Source organism: Protopterus annectens, chromosome 1.part0 (assembly GCF_019279795.1).
Source record: "Protopterus annectens isolate FY-2018-M chromosome 1.part0, PAN1.0, whole genome shotgun sequence".
Lineage (NCBI taxonomy): Eukaryota > Metazoa > Chordata > Ceratodontiformes > Protopteridae > Protopterus > Protopterus annectens.
In genome coordinates, this window is record NC_056725.1 from 1902083806 (window position 1) to 1902098839 (window position 15034).

At 39.9% G+C, this 15034-nt stretch overlaps 1 protein-coding gene across 1 annotated transcript in view; it reads right to left on the minus strand.

Moving 5' to 3' along the window:
• The window catches only part of MYO15A (myosin XVA), a 1299796-nt gene extending 1287145 nt beyond the window's left edge, over window positions 1–12651 (minus strand). Inside the window, exon 1 of the mRNA XM_044070057.1 lies at window positions 12569–12651. Coding sequence (XP_043925992.1) covers window positions 12569–12651 — 83 coding nt within the window. The remainder of the gene's footprint in view (window positions 1–12568) is intronic.
• Between the last annotated feature and the right edge of the window lie 2383 nt (window positions 12652–15034).

Here is a 15034-nt window from a genome sequence, read left to right on the forward strand (position 1 = left end):
AATCCTGAATTATCCAATGCAAGCCTGATTTAGCTATTCAAAAAGAGTGGCTTGTTAATGCAGGACAAAGAAAAAACTGTGAAAACAATGGCAAAAAATAAAACAATGCAATATTTCAAAAAAACTATAGAATGTTGTGCAGTCATACTAAAAAGCGAATAAATGAAGATAAAAACATATGCCATAATAATATTCAGAACAATAGTAAACACAACCCTAAAAAAATTCTGCTCAGCCATTAAAGAAATGCTACATCCCAACCAAAAATTAAACCCTAATCCCTCTTCCAGTGACTCACCACTTGAAAGTGCAGTAGAATAAAACTCTTATTTCATATGTACTATGACATCCCAAACCAAGGGTTCCCCTCCCCAACATCTAATTCCAACCTTATCTAATAACCATATGCCACCACATCCACTTTCACCTTCAAACATGTGCCGACAACCTATATAAAAATACTCTTAAACAAACTCAGGCCATGTTCTGCTTTAGCTGATGAACTTCCAAGAGAATACCTTAAAATAGCAGCCAATAGTATTGCCTATCCTGTCTCAATCCTTACAAATATGTCAATACAGGGAGCCCATGTTCCCTCTCTCTGGGAAAAAATGCATATTATCCCTCTACAGAAAGGATTTAACAGTCATCACTTGGTAGTGGATTTTGCGAAAAGGATGGACATGGCTGTGATGAATACGTATTTTAACAAGAGGGAGGAGCATAGGGTGACATACAAGAGTGGAGGAAGATGCACACAGGTGGATTATATCTTATGTAGAAGGGCCAGTCTGAAGGAGATTGGAGACTGTAAAGTGGTGGCAGGGGGAAGTGTAGTTAGGCAGCATAGGATGGTGGTTTGTAGGATGACATTGGTGATCAAGAAGAGGAGGATAAGTGTGAGGGCAGCACCAAGGATCAAATGGTGGAAATTGAAAAAGGGTAATTGTGAGGAGATGTTTAGGGAAGAGTTAAGACAGGCACTGGGTGGCAGTGAAGAGTTACCGAATAGCTGGGTAACTACAGCACAGCTAGTAAGAGAGATGGCTAGAAAGGTGTTTGGTGTGACATCTGGAAAGAGGAAGGAGGACAAGGAGACTTGGTGGTGGAATGAAGAAGTACAGGAGAGTATCCAGAGAAAGAGGTTGGCAAAGAAGAAGTGGGATTGTCAAAGAAATGAAGAAAGTAGACAAGAGTATAAGGAGATGAGGTGCATGGCAAAGAGACAGGTGGCGAAGGCTAAGGATAAGGCGTATGAAGAGTTGTATAAAAGGTTGGACACTAAGGAGGGAGAAAAGGACCTGTACCGATTAGCTAGACAGAGGGACCAAGCTAGTAAAGATGTGCAGCAGGTAAGGGTGATAAAGGATAATGAGGGAAATGTACTCATAAGTGAGGAGAGTGTGTTGAGCAGATGGAAAGAGTACTTTGAGGGGTTGATGAATGAAGAGAATGAGAGGGAGAGAAGGTTGGATGATGTGCGGATAGTGAATCATGAAGTGCAGTGGATTAGCAAGGAGGAAGTAAGGATAGCTATGAAGAGGATGAAGAATGGAAAGACTGTTGGTCCAGATGGCATACCTGTGAAAGCATGGAGGTGTTTAGGTGAAATGGCAGTGGAGTTTTTAACTAGATTGTTTAATGAAATCTTGGAAAGTGATAGGATGCCTGAGGAATGGAGAAAAAGTGTTTTGGTGCCGATTTTTAAGAATAAGGGTGATGTGGAGAGCTGTAATAACTACAGAGGGATTAAACTGATCAGTCACAGCATGAAGTTATGGGAAAGAGTAGTGGAAGCTAGGTTAAGAAGGGAGGTGATGATTAGTGATTAGCAGTATGGTTTCATGCCAGGAAAGAGCACTACAGATGTGATGTTTGCTCTGAGAGTGTTGATGGAGAAGTACAGAGAAGGTCAGAAGGAGTTGCATTGTGTCTTTGTGGATTTAGAGAAAGCATATGACAGGGTGCCTAGAGATGAGTTGTGGTATTGTATGAGGAAGTCGGGAGTGTCAGAGAAGTATGTAAGAGTGGTACAGGATATTTACGAGGGTAGTGTGACAGTGGTGAGGTCTGTGGTGGGAGTGATGGATGCATTTAAGGTGGAGGTGGGATTACATCAAGGATCAGCTCTGAGCCCTTTCTTATTTGCAATGGTGATGGACAGGTTGACAGACGAGATCAGACAGGAGTCCCAGTGGACTATGATGTTTGCAGATAACTTTGTGATCTGTAGTGAGAGTAGGGAACAGGTGGAGGAGACCCTGGAGAGGTGGAGATATGCTCTAGAGAGAAGAGGAATGAAGGTCAACAGGACTAAGACAGAATATATGTGTGTGAATGAGAGGGAGGACAGAGGAATGGTGAGGATGCAGGGAGTAGAGGTGGCAAAGGTGAATGAGTTTAAGTACTTGGGATCAACAGTTCAGAGTAATGGTGAGTGTGGAAGAGAGGTGAAGAAGAGAGTACAGGCTGGATGGAGTGGGTGGAGAAGAGTGTCAGGAGTGATTTGTGACAGACGAGTACCAGTAAGAGTGAAAGGAAAGGTCTACAAGAGGGTAGTGAGACCAGCTATGTTATACGGGTTGGAGACAGTGGCATTGACAAAAAGGCAAGATAGGAGCTTGACGTGGCAGAGTTGAAGATGTTAAGATTTGCACTGGGTGTGACGAGGATGGACAGGATTAGGAATAAGTATATTAGAGGTTCAGCCCAGGCTGGAAGGTTTGGAGACAAAGCCAGAGAGGCAAGATTACGTTGGTTTGGACATGTGCTGAGGAGGGATGCAGAGTATATTGGGAAAAAGATGCTAAGGATGAAGCTGCCAGGTAACAGGAAAAGAGGAAGGCCTAAGATAAGGTTTATGGATGTGGTGAGAGAGGACATGCAGGCTGTTGGTGTGACAGAGCAAGATGCAGAGGACAGGAAGAAATGGAAACAGTTGATCTGCTGTTGCAACCCCTGACGGGAGCAGCCGAAAGAAGAAGAAGAAGATCACTAACTTTAGACCTTATCACCCCTGTCCAAAATTCTTGAAAATGTATTCAAAAACAATAGCTAAACTGTCCCCTGCAGGAAGAACTCTTATCCCCTACACAAAACAGCTTCTGTGCCTTCCATAGTACTCTAAATTTTATAGATACCATCAATGGAGCCTTGTCTAAAGCCTTTGACACAGTTTGTACAACAATTTTCTACTTCAAAAGTCCTCATTAGGTCTATATCAGCCCATCCTTCTATGGTTCAAAAGCTACTTGTCTAATAGGTATCAGTCCGTAAAATGGCACTCTACCCTCCCATCATACCTCCCATTCATGGCAGGTGTACAATCAATAAGGCAATATCCTTGGTTACCTCCTCTTTAACATTCTCAGTGACACTCACCACACATCAGTCCTTCCTAATGCAATATACAAATGACTCCACACTCATGTGCACATCGGACAACCTGGTACATCTCCAAAGAGTTACTCATGAAAGTTTAAAAGCCACTGAAACATGGCCTTGTAACTCATTACTCATGCTCCCCTCCAAAAAAAAATCTGCTTTTTCCCTAAATCCCAACATTTGAAATCCTCTCTGTTTATTTAACAACCATTGAAGTTACTTGTCATCGCAAATTATTAAGGATGACAGTACATTATAATCTTACAATATTGCATCAAAAATCACAAAAAACTAAGGATACTTTCTAGAGCCAATGAGCTTTCTGACCAATGCAACTAAACTACATTTGCCACTGGTACCTCCTTCCCTCAATACTTTATAGTACTCCCATCTTTACTAACTTCCAGACATCACAAATAGCAAAAAATGAACATTGCTATAATAAAATACATAAATTTGCAGCAAATACCCCTTTCAGAACCCACCACCGTATAGCACTAAACAGTGTAAATTGGTTAAGAACTACACCATCAACTAACATATACACAGCTTCTTACCACCTATAAAATTATCCAGCATCCACTTGCTGGTCCAGCACTAAATGCCATTCTACACAACCATGTTCCCACTCAATCTTTATGATCCAATGAACAACATCTTCTCTCTGTCCACAAGCCTACCAAATCTGCTCATCCTGGTTTATACTCATAACATATTGCTAAGGCCTGGAACTTCTTACCTATATCTATCATGTCAATACCTTTTCCTTTAAAACCATTCTGAAAGGCTTCCTAGCAAAATCTGGCTCTGTTTTTGCTCACTCTAAGATACAATATACCCCTAAATATGAATTGAGTCATACCTTATACCTCTTTACTCCCTCTTCTTCACTCATTTCCTAACCTCATTCAATTTCTCTCTCTGACTCTCTGTCTAAATTTTCCATAATCCTGTTTTTCTTCCACTTCAGATTGCAATTCCTGTTTATATTATAGCAACTTACATTTAGTTTCTCTAAACTGGCAAAATGTTTAAATATTAAATCAATGCTGTCATATCATGTCTAATTTGGTATAATTATTTGAAATGTAGATGTTTTTGTACTATTTTTGAAGATTGTAAAATTATTGTTATTAAAATGTTTTTTTTTTGTAATACTTTGGAGCTTTTCTCCCTGGGCCCCCACTGAAAATGGGCACCTTACCCAGTTCGACTTTCCCAATAATCAAATATCAATAAATAAACAATAAATGCTACATGATTATGTTCTTTTTCTTGGTCTAAATAGGAGTGATTTCTTATTGCTCATTGTGTATTATTTTTGTAGTTTATGATCTCACAGATATTTGAGAGAAAAAATGAAACAGGTGAATTGTATTGTAAGTGATGGCTCTTTCTCCAATGTACAGTGGCTTTTTAGTGAAAATAAAGAAGTTAGGAATATGGGGGTAACCCTACATGTGGGGAGGAGGAGACTCCCTCCCTGTAATGGTTTTGTTAATTTGCTCAACACCTGCACAATTATGAGTGCACATGGCTCAATCACTTGTTTATTTGGGTTATGGGGTTTGAATAATTTTTGCCAAGTAATTCTGTTTTGAGGCATATAGCCTTGAACAGATCTGATATAACTGGTAGCGTGATTGTATAATTTTCTAGTGTTATTTATTTATTTTATTTATTTGACATTTGTTAACCGGGTCGATCCAACTGAGCTAGAAGCCCATTTTCAGTTGAGACCCGAGGAGAAAAGCTCCAATGTATTTACTCAAAAATTCACAGTAAGAGAATATATACAAAGTAATTAGTGCGCAATAGTACAACGAGGAATATATACATGAGCAACAATTTTAACAGTTGAAAGTAAGTGAAAAAATGATTATGACAACAGCAAAAATATCTCAATTTTAACAGTTGAAAGTGAGTGACAAAACTAATTATGACAACAGCATAAATATCACAGTAATGATAATAAAAATATATGATACAGTGCAAAGAATTCAGATGCAAACATACACTGAATACACTGTTTTAGAAGATGTATATGCAGTGGATACCGAGATGTGAGATAACCTGAGCAGAGAAGGCAACTATATGAAGGGAGTATGAAAAAGAGAGGCTGTGAAGTTGATAGTAGAGGTAGAGAGATGAGACAAAAACAATGAGTAAGGTTGAAAAGGATGGGAATTGGTTAGGTAGGCTCCTGGCATGCACAGATCCTTGAGCTTAAGAGGAAGAGTTTAAGTTGCGTTTTGAATAGAGAAGTATTTGAGGCATTTCTAATGGAGTAAGGAAGTTTGTTCTGAGCTGAAGACACATTGTAGTTATAGAGGTTTACCTATATTTTGATTTGGTAAGTGTATGTCAAGGAGCTGTTAGTCAGAGCTTCTGAATGATGTGGACTGGGTGTAGAAGGAGACTAGAGTAGAGAGGGAGGGGCAGGCAGTAGGCTTGTAAAGGATGGAGTGGGTGATATGAAGTTGAGGTATAAGAAGTTGGTGAGGGAGTTTAGGCCATTGCAATTGTGTTAGTACAATGCAATGGTGGGCTCTGTCAGGTTTATTTGTTGCAAATCTGGTGAATTTATTATAGGTATGTTCAAGTTGTGAGATTAATGTGGATTGCAGGCTTGTGAGGATGGGAGCAGCATAAAGGAGGCCAGGTAGTAGGAAGCTCTAGCTAGGGATAGCTTTGCTTCAGGAGTAAGGATTTTTTTGTTTTGATACAGTAGTCTTAATTTTTGGTGAGTTTTTTTGATACACAGGGGAATATGTTGGTCAAATTTAAGCTGGTCATCTACTGTGGTGCCAATAAGTTTTGTGTGAGGGTCAGCTTTGATGGTGGTGTTATCGAGTTAGGAGATGAAAAAGGAAGATTTGTGGACAGAGAGTGATTTAGGAAGGAAGAGTAATAGTTTAGTTTACTTAGGGTTTTGGATAAGCTGGTTTTTGCTGAGCCATTTTCAGTGGAGTTAAATGTGTTTTGGGTGAGGGAAAGGAGATGAGCTATGTTATTAGAGGAGGTGATGAGGATGGAGTCATCTGCATATTGGATGAGTAGAGTGTTTAAAGTCAGAGTGAATATTATTGGTAAAGATGTTGAATAGAAGGGGACCTAGGATAGAACCCAGGGGAACCTTGTGTTTATGGGCAAGAAGGGGGGAGCAAGCAGAGACCCAACAGAAAGATTGTAGTCTATTAGAAAGTTAGCTGGAGAACCACTGCACAGTGGAAGGAGAGAGGCTGAGGTCAGTTAATTTTGTTAGCAGTTTAGAGTGAGATACTGCATTGAATGCTTTGGATAGGTCTAAGAAGAGACAGGATACAAGTTGGTTATTGTATCTGGCCTCACCAGCTGTATGAGTAAAGGATAAAAAGGCTGTAGCAGTGTTGTGGTTAGGCCGGAAACCATGTTGAGTAGGGGTGAGAAGGTTCTCCTATATGAGGTATTTAAGTAGTTGAGAGTGGATACATTTTTCTAGAATTTTTGAAAGAGGTGATAGGATAGCTATTAGTCAGAAGTTAGAGGGGTCTGTAGATTTACTTCCTTTGTGCAGTGTGATAGTATAGAAGGTTTTCCAGATGTTAGGAACTGTGCTTTCCTGGATAGATCTATTTATTAATATAGAAATGGGAAAGGCTATGGAATCAGCAGCAAGCTTAAGAAAGACGGGAGGCAGTTTATCAGCAGATGGGAAGCAAGGTTTCAGTTGCTGAAGCAGAGATTTGATATAGGAGGTGGGAATGGGTTTAATAGAGAAAGGGGTTTTGTTGATATGGGAAGATGAGAGGGAAGAGTTGGGGGGATTGGAGTTATGGTCTGAGAGAGTTAGCTTTTGGATGGTGTCAATAAAGTAGTCATTTAGCAGGGTGGCAGTTTCTAGTGGAGTGTTATTGGGGAAGGGGTTTGGGGTAGAGGGGTTGCTGGGGTGAAGAATGCTGTTAATGGTCGACCAGAATTTTTTGGGGTTGGGCTGGTGCCTGGATTGTGCTGTAGTGTAAAAGTCTTTCTTGTCTTTATAAATGTGTTTTTTTTGTTAGGTTTCTGATCTCTTTGTAGCTTTGTAGTAGGGTAGAGAATTTGATTTTCTGACAGGCTTTCCAGATACTGTCCCTTTTGTGCATGATGGAGCATGTTTCTTTTGATAACCAAGGTGTATAAGAGGCTTTTATCCTAATTTTTCTTTGGGGGCCAAGCGAGTCTAGGATACTGAGGAATATCAGGTTGAATTTTTTCTACAGCTTCATTGAGGGGAGGATAGCAAAGGAAAGATCAGTTGATGGAAGCTAGTTTAGAGTTAAAGGAATTGATGTTGAAAAATGAAAGTTTATGTCAGTCTCTGTATATGTGGGATTTAGGTAAAGTTGTAGAGTGTCTTTGGATGTGAACAGGCAGGTGATTACTAAGGGAGTCATGCAAGGTGCAGGGGTTGTGGTAGAGATTAGGGTCAGTGGTGAGTAACCATTCTAGGATAGAGCTAGAACCAGTATTTTTGTTAATATGAGTGGGGGATGAGATGAGTTGTTTGAAACCGTGAAGACTGATACACATATTGTGGGAGGCAGACATGAGTTTTGTCGCCCCTCTAGTTCTCCCTCTCTTCATCCTCCCATTTCTAAACTTCTAGAAAAGTGTATACACCTTCAACTTCTGCACATCTCTTAGACAACAACCTGCTAACCCCTACACAACATGGATTTAGGCCAAATCATAGCACCATGACAGCCCTGTTGGCCTTCCTTGAGACTGCACCTTACTACTTGACCTCTCCAAAGCCTTGATACCATTTCACATAACCCTCTACCATAAACTGGTTCTCCAGCTATCTATCAAATAGATACCAAGCTGTAATATGGAAAAAGCCACTTCCCCCATCTCAGTAACCCCTACTGGAGTTCCTCAAGGTTCTATTCTCGGTCCCTCCTCTTTAATATATTTATCAATGATTATCACAAATCTATCCCATTTGCAAACATCATCCAATATGCAGATGATTCAACCATCATCTGCTCTGCCACTTCTCTCTGCTCCAAAACTTACTCAGGAAGCGATGAAATCAAATCACTTAGCACTCAATGCTCATTCTTAATTACCAGCCAAAATAACTCACCCCTTGAATAGTGTCTGAAACTAAAGCTACTTGTGTACCAGATTGACAATCAGCACTCACATCTTCAACTAAACATTAAAACCCATCAAAAACTAGGTATGCTATAAACCAATACCTTACAAGTTCTTCCAAAATCACCACACTTCCTCCTATAACAAAATTGCCAAATTCGCCAGTAGCCATAGGTCCACTACTCATCACTGTTCCTCTCTCCATAAACTAAACTGGCTCAGTGCAGATCATCAACTCTATATATACAGCTGACTTTTGCTTATAAGCTCATCCTCAGCCCCTCTCTCTGTCTTCCTCCCTGTCTTCCGCAAAATGCACCTACCTAACAGAGTCTTAAGGTCTAACAATCAAAACCTACTACAAGTACATAAACCATCTCATCCCCAGGTAAGCACCTACTATCTTTTACTCTGCTGCCGTCTCTGATTCACTTCCACCATCCATATTACCTCCCTCTAACAGTACACATGTCAAAAAAATCTCTTCATTCATACCTAAGATCCCAATGGGATTGTTCTTGCTCCCTCCCCTCATAATTCTATGTTATCCCATTCTTCTTCCCATTCTTCTTCATAACTCTTCCTATCTAAGCTTCGTTCCTTAGACTACCTACCCTGTAATGCAAGTCTATACAACTTTTGAATGCATAAAACATTACTCTTTTAACTTATTCCCCTGACATTTATTCCACATCAGATTGCATTATTTTGAATGCTTCTTGAATTTTGAACCTAAATGTATTAAATGTTTTTTTCTTTTTTCTCTGTATAAGTATTATTGTTTTTTTTTGCATGTTTTTGTCTGTATTTGTGGTTTTTTCCCCCCACTCCTCCATTGAAAATAAATAAATAAATGTTAACATCTTCCAGAATAAAAGTTTCATAGGAAATATTGTCTGTAAGCCATCCAAGTGTATTTTTGAAGACAGGAATGTTATTGCCTGATGGGATGTAAATTGAGGCAATGGCGAACTTTTTGTGGGAGTTCAGGTAACAATTTAGTATAAGAAGTTTAGCAGGATGAAAGCTAGGTAGTGGTGTTTGTAGGGGGAGAGATTAAGTAGATCAGAATAGATGCTTGCTACCACACTACCTTTTCTTGTCTCTCGATCTAATCTGAATATGTTGTAGCCTGGGGATAGGATTTCATTATTAGCTATATGAGGTTTTAACCAGGTTTCAGTTAAGGTTAAAATATGGGAAGAGTGTTGGATTATCCAGGAGTGTAGGTCTGAGATTTTATTAATGAGACTTTGTATGTTAATAGAGAAGAGGTCTAGGAATTAGTGAGTGGAGCAGGGAGGAGTACGTGGGGGTGTGTATGGGGTAGGAGGGGTGGGGAGGGGGGTAAGCTGGGGTTGGCGTAGGGGAGAAGGTCCTGGGTTAGGGTGTATGTCTCCAGCTTGGAGGAGAGACATTTTAGAGGATGTATGGTGGTGACAGTGGTTTTGGTTGCGGAATATTATTTTAAATTTGCCATTTGGGTGAGAGTTAATGAAAGTTTTCAACTTGTAAAATTGAAAATGGGAGGTGGCAAAGAGTGACATGAGAAGAAGAAGGAGTAGGTTTTATCACAATTATAGCAGGGGTAGGGAAGAGTTGGGCAGGTATGTGAAAAGTGTAGCATGATGTGATAAGAGGATAGTTGTGTAAGGAAAAGAAGAAATGGGATGAAAAGGTATGAGTGAGACATTATGACTGGAATATGAGGGTAGTGGCAAAGTTAATTATCCGTAATGCTGGAATGAATTAGTAAGTAGTTGGAAGAAAGGGGTGGGGTTGAACTGTGGATGGGTGTATAGGTCTGATTGGATTGATGACTTGGAGGGCAGGGGTGTGGTTTAAAGAGGATAGAATATACATCAGATGAAGACAGGGTGTGTGAAAATAGGGGTAGGGTAGGGGAGCAAAGTGAGCTAGAGCACAGCAAGCGCAAATGGAGCAGGTTGAGCATGAGACAAATGCCGCAGGTTTGTCAGAAACAATCAGAAAGGTAAGGTTACATGTTTAAAAAAGCAAAGAACTAAGAGGTGCTAGCAGAGAACAAGGCAACAGAAGTACAGAAGTTCCTTTATGACACAGAGTGAGGGGGAGAATAAAACTAAAACTAAGGAGGATAGGAGAGATGTCCTAACTTGGGAAGAGAAAGCAAAGTTGCAAGAAAGATATATAAGTAGGGAGTGTGGGAAGCAGGAACAGGGGTGCAGATTAAAAAAAAAAAAAGAATAGAATAAACCTGGGCAGATATAGGTGAGAATAGAGAGAAAGACAAATATAGGGTTCCAGATAAATAGGTAATTAGGTCAAAAGTGAGTTACAGCAGGAGATTCACTGGGGAGTGAATAAACAAACAAAACAAAAGCAGACTGGCGGTGTGTCAGGCTGTTAGGCACGTTACATGTCTCAAATGCAGGTTTGGCAAGGAGGTAGAGTGATTTTAATCTTGACACAGAATGTTGTTTTAGATAATAAAGAGATGGGTCAGGCTGTTAGGCACGTTGCAGGTCTCAAATGCAGGTTTGTCAGGGAGGTAGAGTGATTTTGGTCTTGACACAAAATGTTTTACATAATAAAAAGATGGGTTGGGCTGTTAGGCATGTTGCAGGACTCAAATGCAGGTTTGGCAGGCAGGTAGAGTGATTTTGGTCTTGACACAAAATGTTGTTTTACATAATAAAAAGATGGGTCAGGCGTTTACGCACATTGCAGGTCTCAAATGCAGGTTTGGCAGGGAGGTAGAGTGATTTTGGTCTTAACACAAAATGTTGTTTTAGATAATAAAAAGATTGGTCGGGCTGTTAGGCACATTGCAGGTCTCAAATGCAGGTTTGGCAGGGAGGTAGAGTGATTTTGGTCTTGACACAAAATTAGCTAGAGTCTGTGTTTGTCTAGTTCTTGAGATGCCCATAGCCTCCTTACATCGCCAGGGGATAATGCTACCACAGTTATTGAGGGGAGGAAGAGAAAAAGGTGTTAGAAGTGTGAGTGACAAAAAAATAAAAATGAAAAAAAAGTACTTGTAAACATTCTTGGTAGTCACCAAATGAACTGATTGCTCTTCGTGCATGTGATGCTTACTACAGGCTCTCAAGAATCAAGTGCTCAAACACTGCTGTCTCATAGCAAGGACCTCATGCTCCTTGTAGTTCACGTAGGCTGCTACTCATGCATGAACTCGAGCATGAGTTTGGTCAAGCAGTTATGGGGAGGGAGCCAAGCTTGAGTTTAAACTCGAACATGAGTTCTAGCAAACAGCTGTGGAGAGTGAGCAGAATTGAGATTTTAGGGTTTGGGAGTGGAAAGGGAATTTTAGGTTTAGGAGGGATGTTGGAGTTTTAATATTAGGGAGCAGGAAGGGAGTTTTGCAGTTAGGGCGGAGGAGGAAGAAAGTTTTAGGGTTAGGGAATAGTAAGGGAGTTTTTGGGTTAGAGTAACATTTCTGGAAGGGCTATGGGAGATAAGTAGTTATGGGAGCTCGAGTTAGTGTGAGTTTGAGCACTCACCTGTTCGAGCAAGTGACAAAAGGAAGTGTATTGTGAGCATAAAACACACAAACGCTTGCAGTAGATCTATGCATGCATATATGTGTGTGTGTGTGTGTGTGTGTGTGTGTGTGTGTGTGTGTGTGTGTGTGTGTGTGTGCATGCGCGCGCGCGTGTGTGTGTGTGTGTGTGTGTGTGTGTGTGTGTGTGTGTGTGCGTGTGTGCGTGTGTGCACACACGTGTGTGTGTCAGTTGACAGTGGAATTAAGGAAGTTCTTTTTCCCCACTGTTATATGATCTTGCAGTTAGTATATATTAGGTTGTTGGAGGGTGGGAGGCGTGCAGGGTAGCTTATTTTGTTATTTTTATTAAAAGTCAATGGAATATTCTATTGATAAAAAGAAGTTAAAGAACATGAATTCTGATGATATTTTCTTTCCTGGGACTGATATAGACAAGTTTTGTGACATTATATACTCAGTCTATAGCTTTTGGAGCAGATTAAGAAATTAATTAATTCAGAAAGCAGTCATAAAAACAAGCAAAGATGCCACAAAGAGTAACTTGAATACTTTACTTACTCAAGTTGTGTCATATCTTCAACCCCGTCTTCCTCCTGCTGCTCACGATGCCTCATGGATGGAAGGTTTCGAATGGAATACATCTGTAGGAAGACATACACATTAAGCCCAATATCATGCTGTGCTCTATATTCTGTATCACATTCTGCTCAATCCACATCTGTTGGTAGAGCAGGTCAGTTACACAATGAACCATTCCCAAATGTTTACATGTCAGGATGGAGACTCATTGTATAGTGAATTGTGCATGCACAAATTAGTAACATCTAAAGCCTGAGAATACAGTTTAAGAGCGGTGAAGTATACTGCCACCAAAGTCATTGATAACAATACCTACCAGTAACACTCATGAAGAGAAAGAAGGGATATCACACCATTTTTTTTATTATGCAGCTTTTCTTTAAACAATGCAAATAAATATTTTTAGATCAACTTTTATTCACTTTTACATAGAAAAATCACTTTTACATAGAAAGATCAATGACATAATTCAGGTTGATCAGTAATGACCCAAGTCAGCATATGCAGCACATCCAGCATTCATACATAAGTTCTTTCTGGTTTTCTTTAAAGTTGTCAAGTAATTATTTTAGGCTGACCGACACCAATTTACTGACAACCAGACAGTACTGCCTGGTTGACTCTGAAAAGAGGCTTGTGTCTAGTCAATTTAGCTAAGTAACAGATGAATAAAATAAGACTGTCATCAGCCTATATAATTTGACAAGTCTTCCTTACTTCATTCTAGCAAGGAAGGAGCTTAGAACAAGTTTCAAAATATGGAGTCAGTCCCTCATTGTGTCATGTGAGAGTCTCCAACACTGAGCATAATTTCTCGGAAGCATAGTTACTACCTGCTCTGGAAAGGAAAATGCAATGCATATCCAGCACTCAACAACTTAAAATGTTCACTGTCTGAAAAGTGAGCTTCTTATAAACAAATAATGTCAGTTCACATGATCTTGAGATGCTAGAAAAGTCTGTATTACTTAACAGGAGTGCGAAGCCTATTTATTTGTATGACATAAATTTCAGATTGTATGCTGCACACTGGACATGAAATGAAAGAAATATCTGCAATAAAACATACATTTAGCCACATATAACATGAATGGTGATATTTGGCAAATCAGTTTAAAATAACTGCACTTCAATAAAACAAAAAAGAAAAAACACAAATGGAAATAATAATACATATGCGCCTCCCTAACAAGAATATGCACAATGAGTGGTCCAATGGCCATATACCATATAGCCACATACATATGCTGCAGGCTTTGTAATTCAAGAGTAAAAAAGGGGAAAGAGGAAAAGGTATCACATGTAATACAAAGAATTCTCCTTAGCCTTATACAGAGCACTCATCACCCTCTGAACTAATTTAATATAGTTGCTTCCTTTGTGTTTATCGATCTATATTAAATTACTTAGCTTAGCCAACACATTTCCAGCCCCAAAAGTAATGTGGAGTGGAGGACCACTGTCTCATAGATGGATAAGATAAGATAAGATAAGATTATTGGCCCTTGGTGGGGTGGAAGCACATCCTATCACAGTCTATGAATGCACACCCAAAATTATGCAACTAATTTACAGACAGTGCATGTCAAAAGGTCGACACTTAAGGAAGAAAAAACATGTGCATATAGTCATCAAAATTATTCAGGCCTAGGTGCTAAAATAATATGTCCAGCATTTCAATGGAACTATCTATGCTTGGATAGCATCAGCTATGAAACACATAAAGCAACCTTCATACTGCAGATAATATAACACAAAGGTCATAAAGGCTGCACTGCTGTGAAGAGAGCAAGCAAGACATGGGCCTCACGAAAATGACTGAGTATTCAAAAACCCATAATTAACATGCCGTAGAGTAAAACCAACAAAGGGTGTGCAGAAAATATAACAAAAAAGCACACAACTGTAAGCAGCCCCTGAAGTAACCAATGTCTTAAATTTTTATATATGTTTATGTATGGGTGTGTGTGTGTGTGTGTGTGTGTGTGTGTGTGTGTGTGTGTGTGTGTGTGTGTGTGTGTGTGTGTGTGTGTGTGTGTGCGCACTGACTACCAACTAGAACAATTAGTTACAACACAGAAAGTAAGCAATTACACACCAAACAGACGATGAATGTACCTTCCTCATATACCGCTGAGTGAGGCAGTTATAAAAATCAAAGACCTCTGTGCAAAACTAACATATAAGCATAGCCAGCCTTAGGCATAGACCAACTAGGCAGCCGCCTACGGCACCCCTCTAGCAAGAGCACTTTTCCAGTATTTATTTGGTGTAGGTAGACCAGCATGGGGACACCAGGTGGTGTGGTAGGGGGCACCAAGGAGCCCTTTTGCCTAGGGCACCAGTTGACCTAAGGCCGCTCCTGCATATAAGGAATTTATTCATCACACATAAACACAAAGATACAAGGCATGCACAAAAACATAGCAAATCCTACCTCCCTTA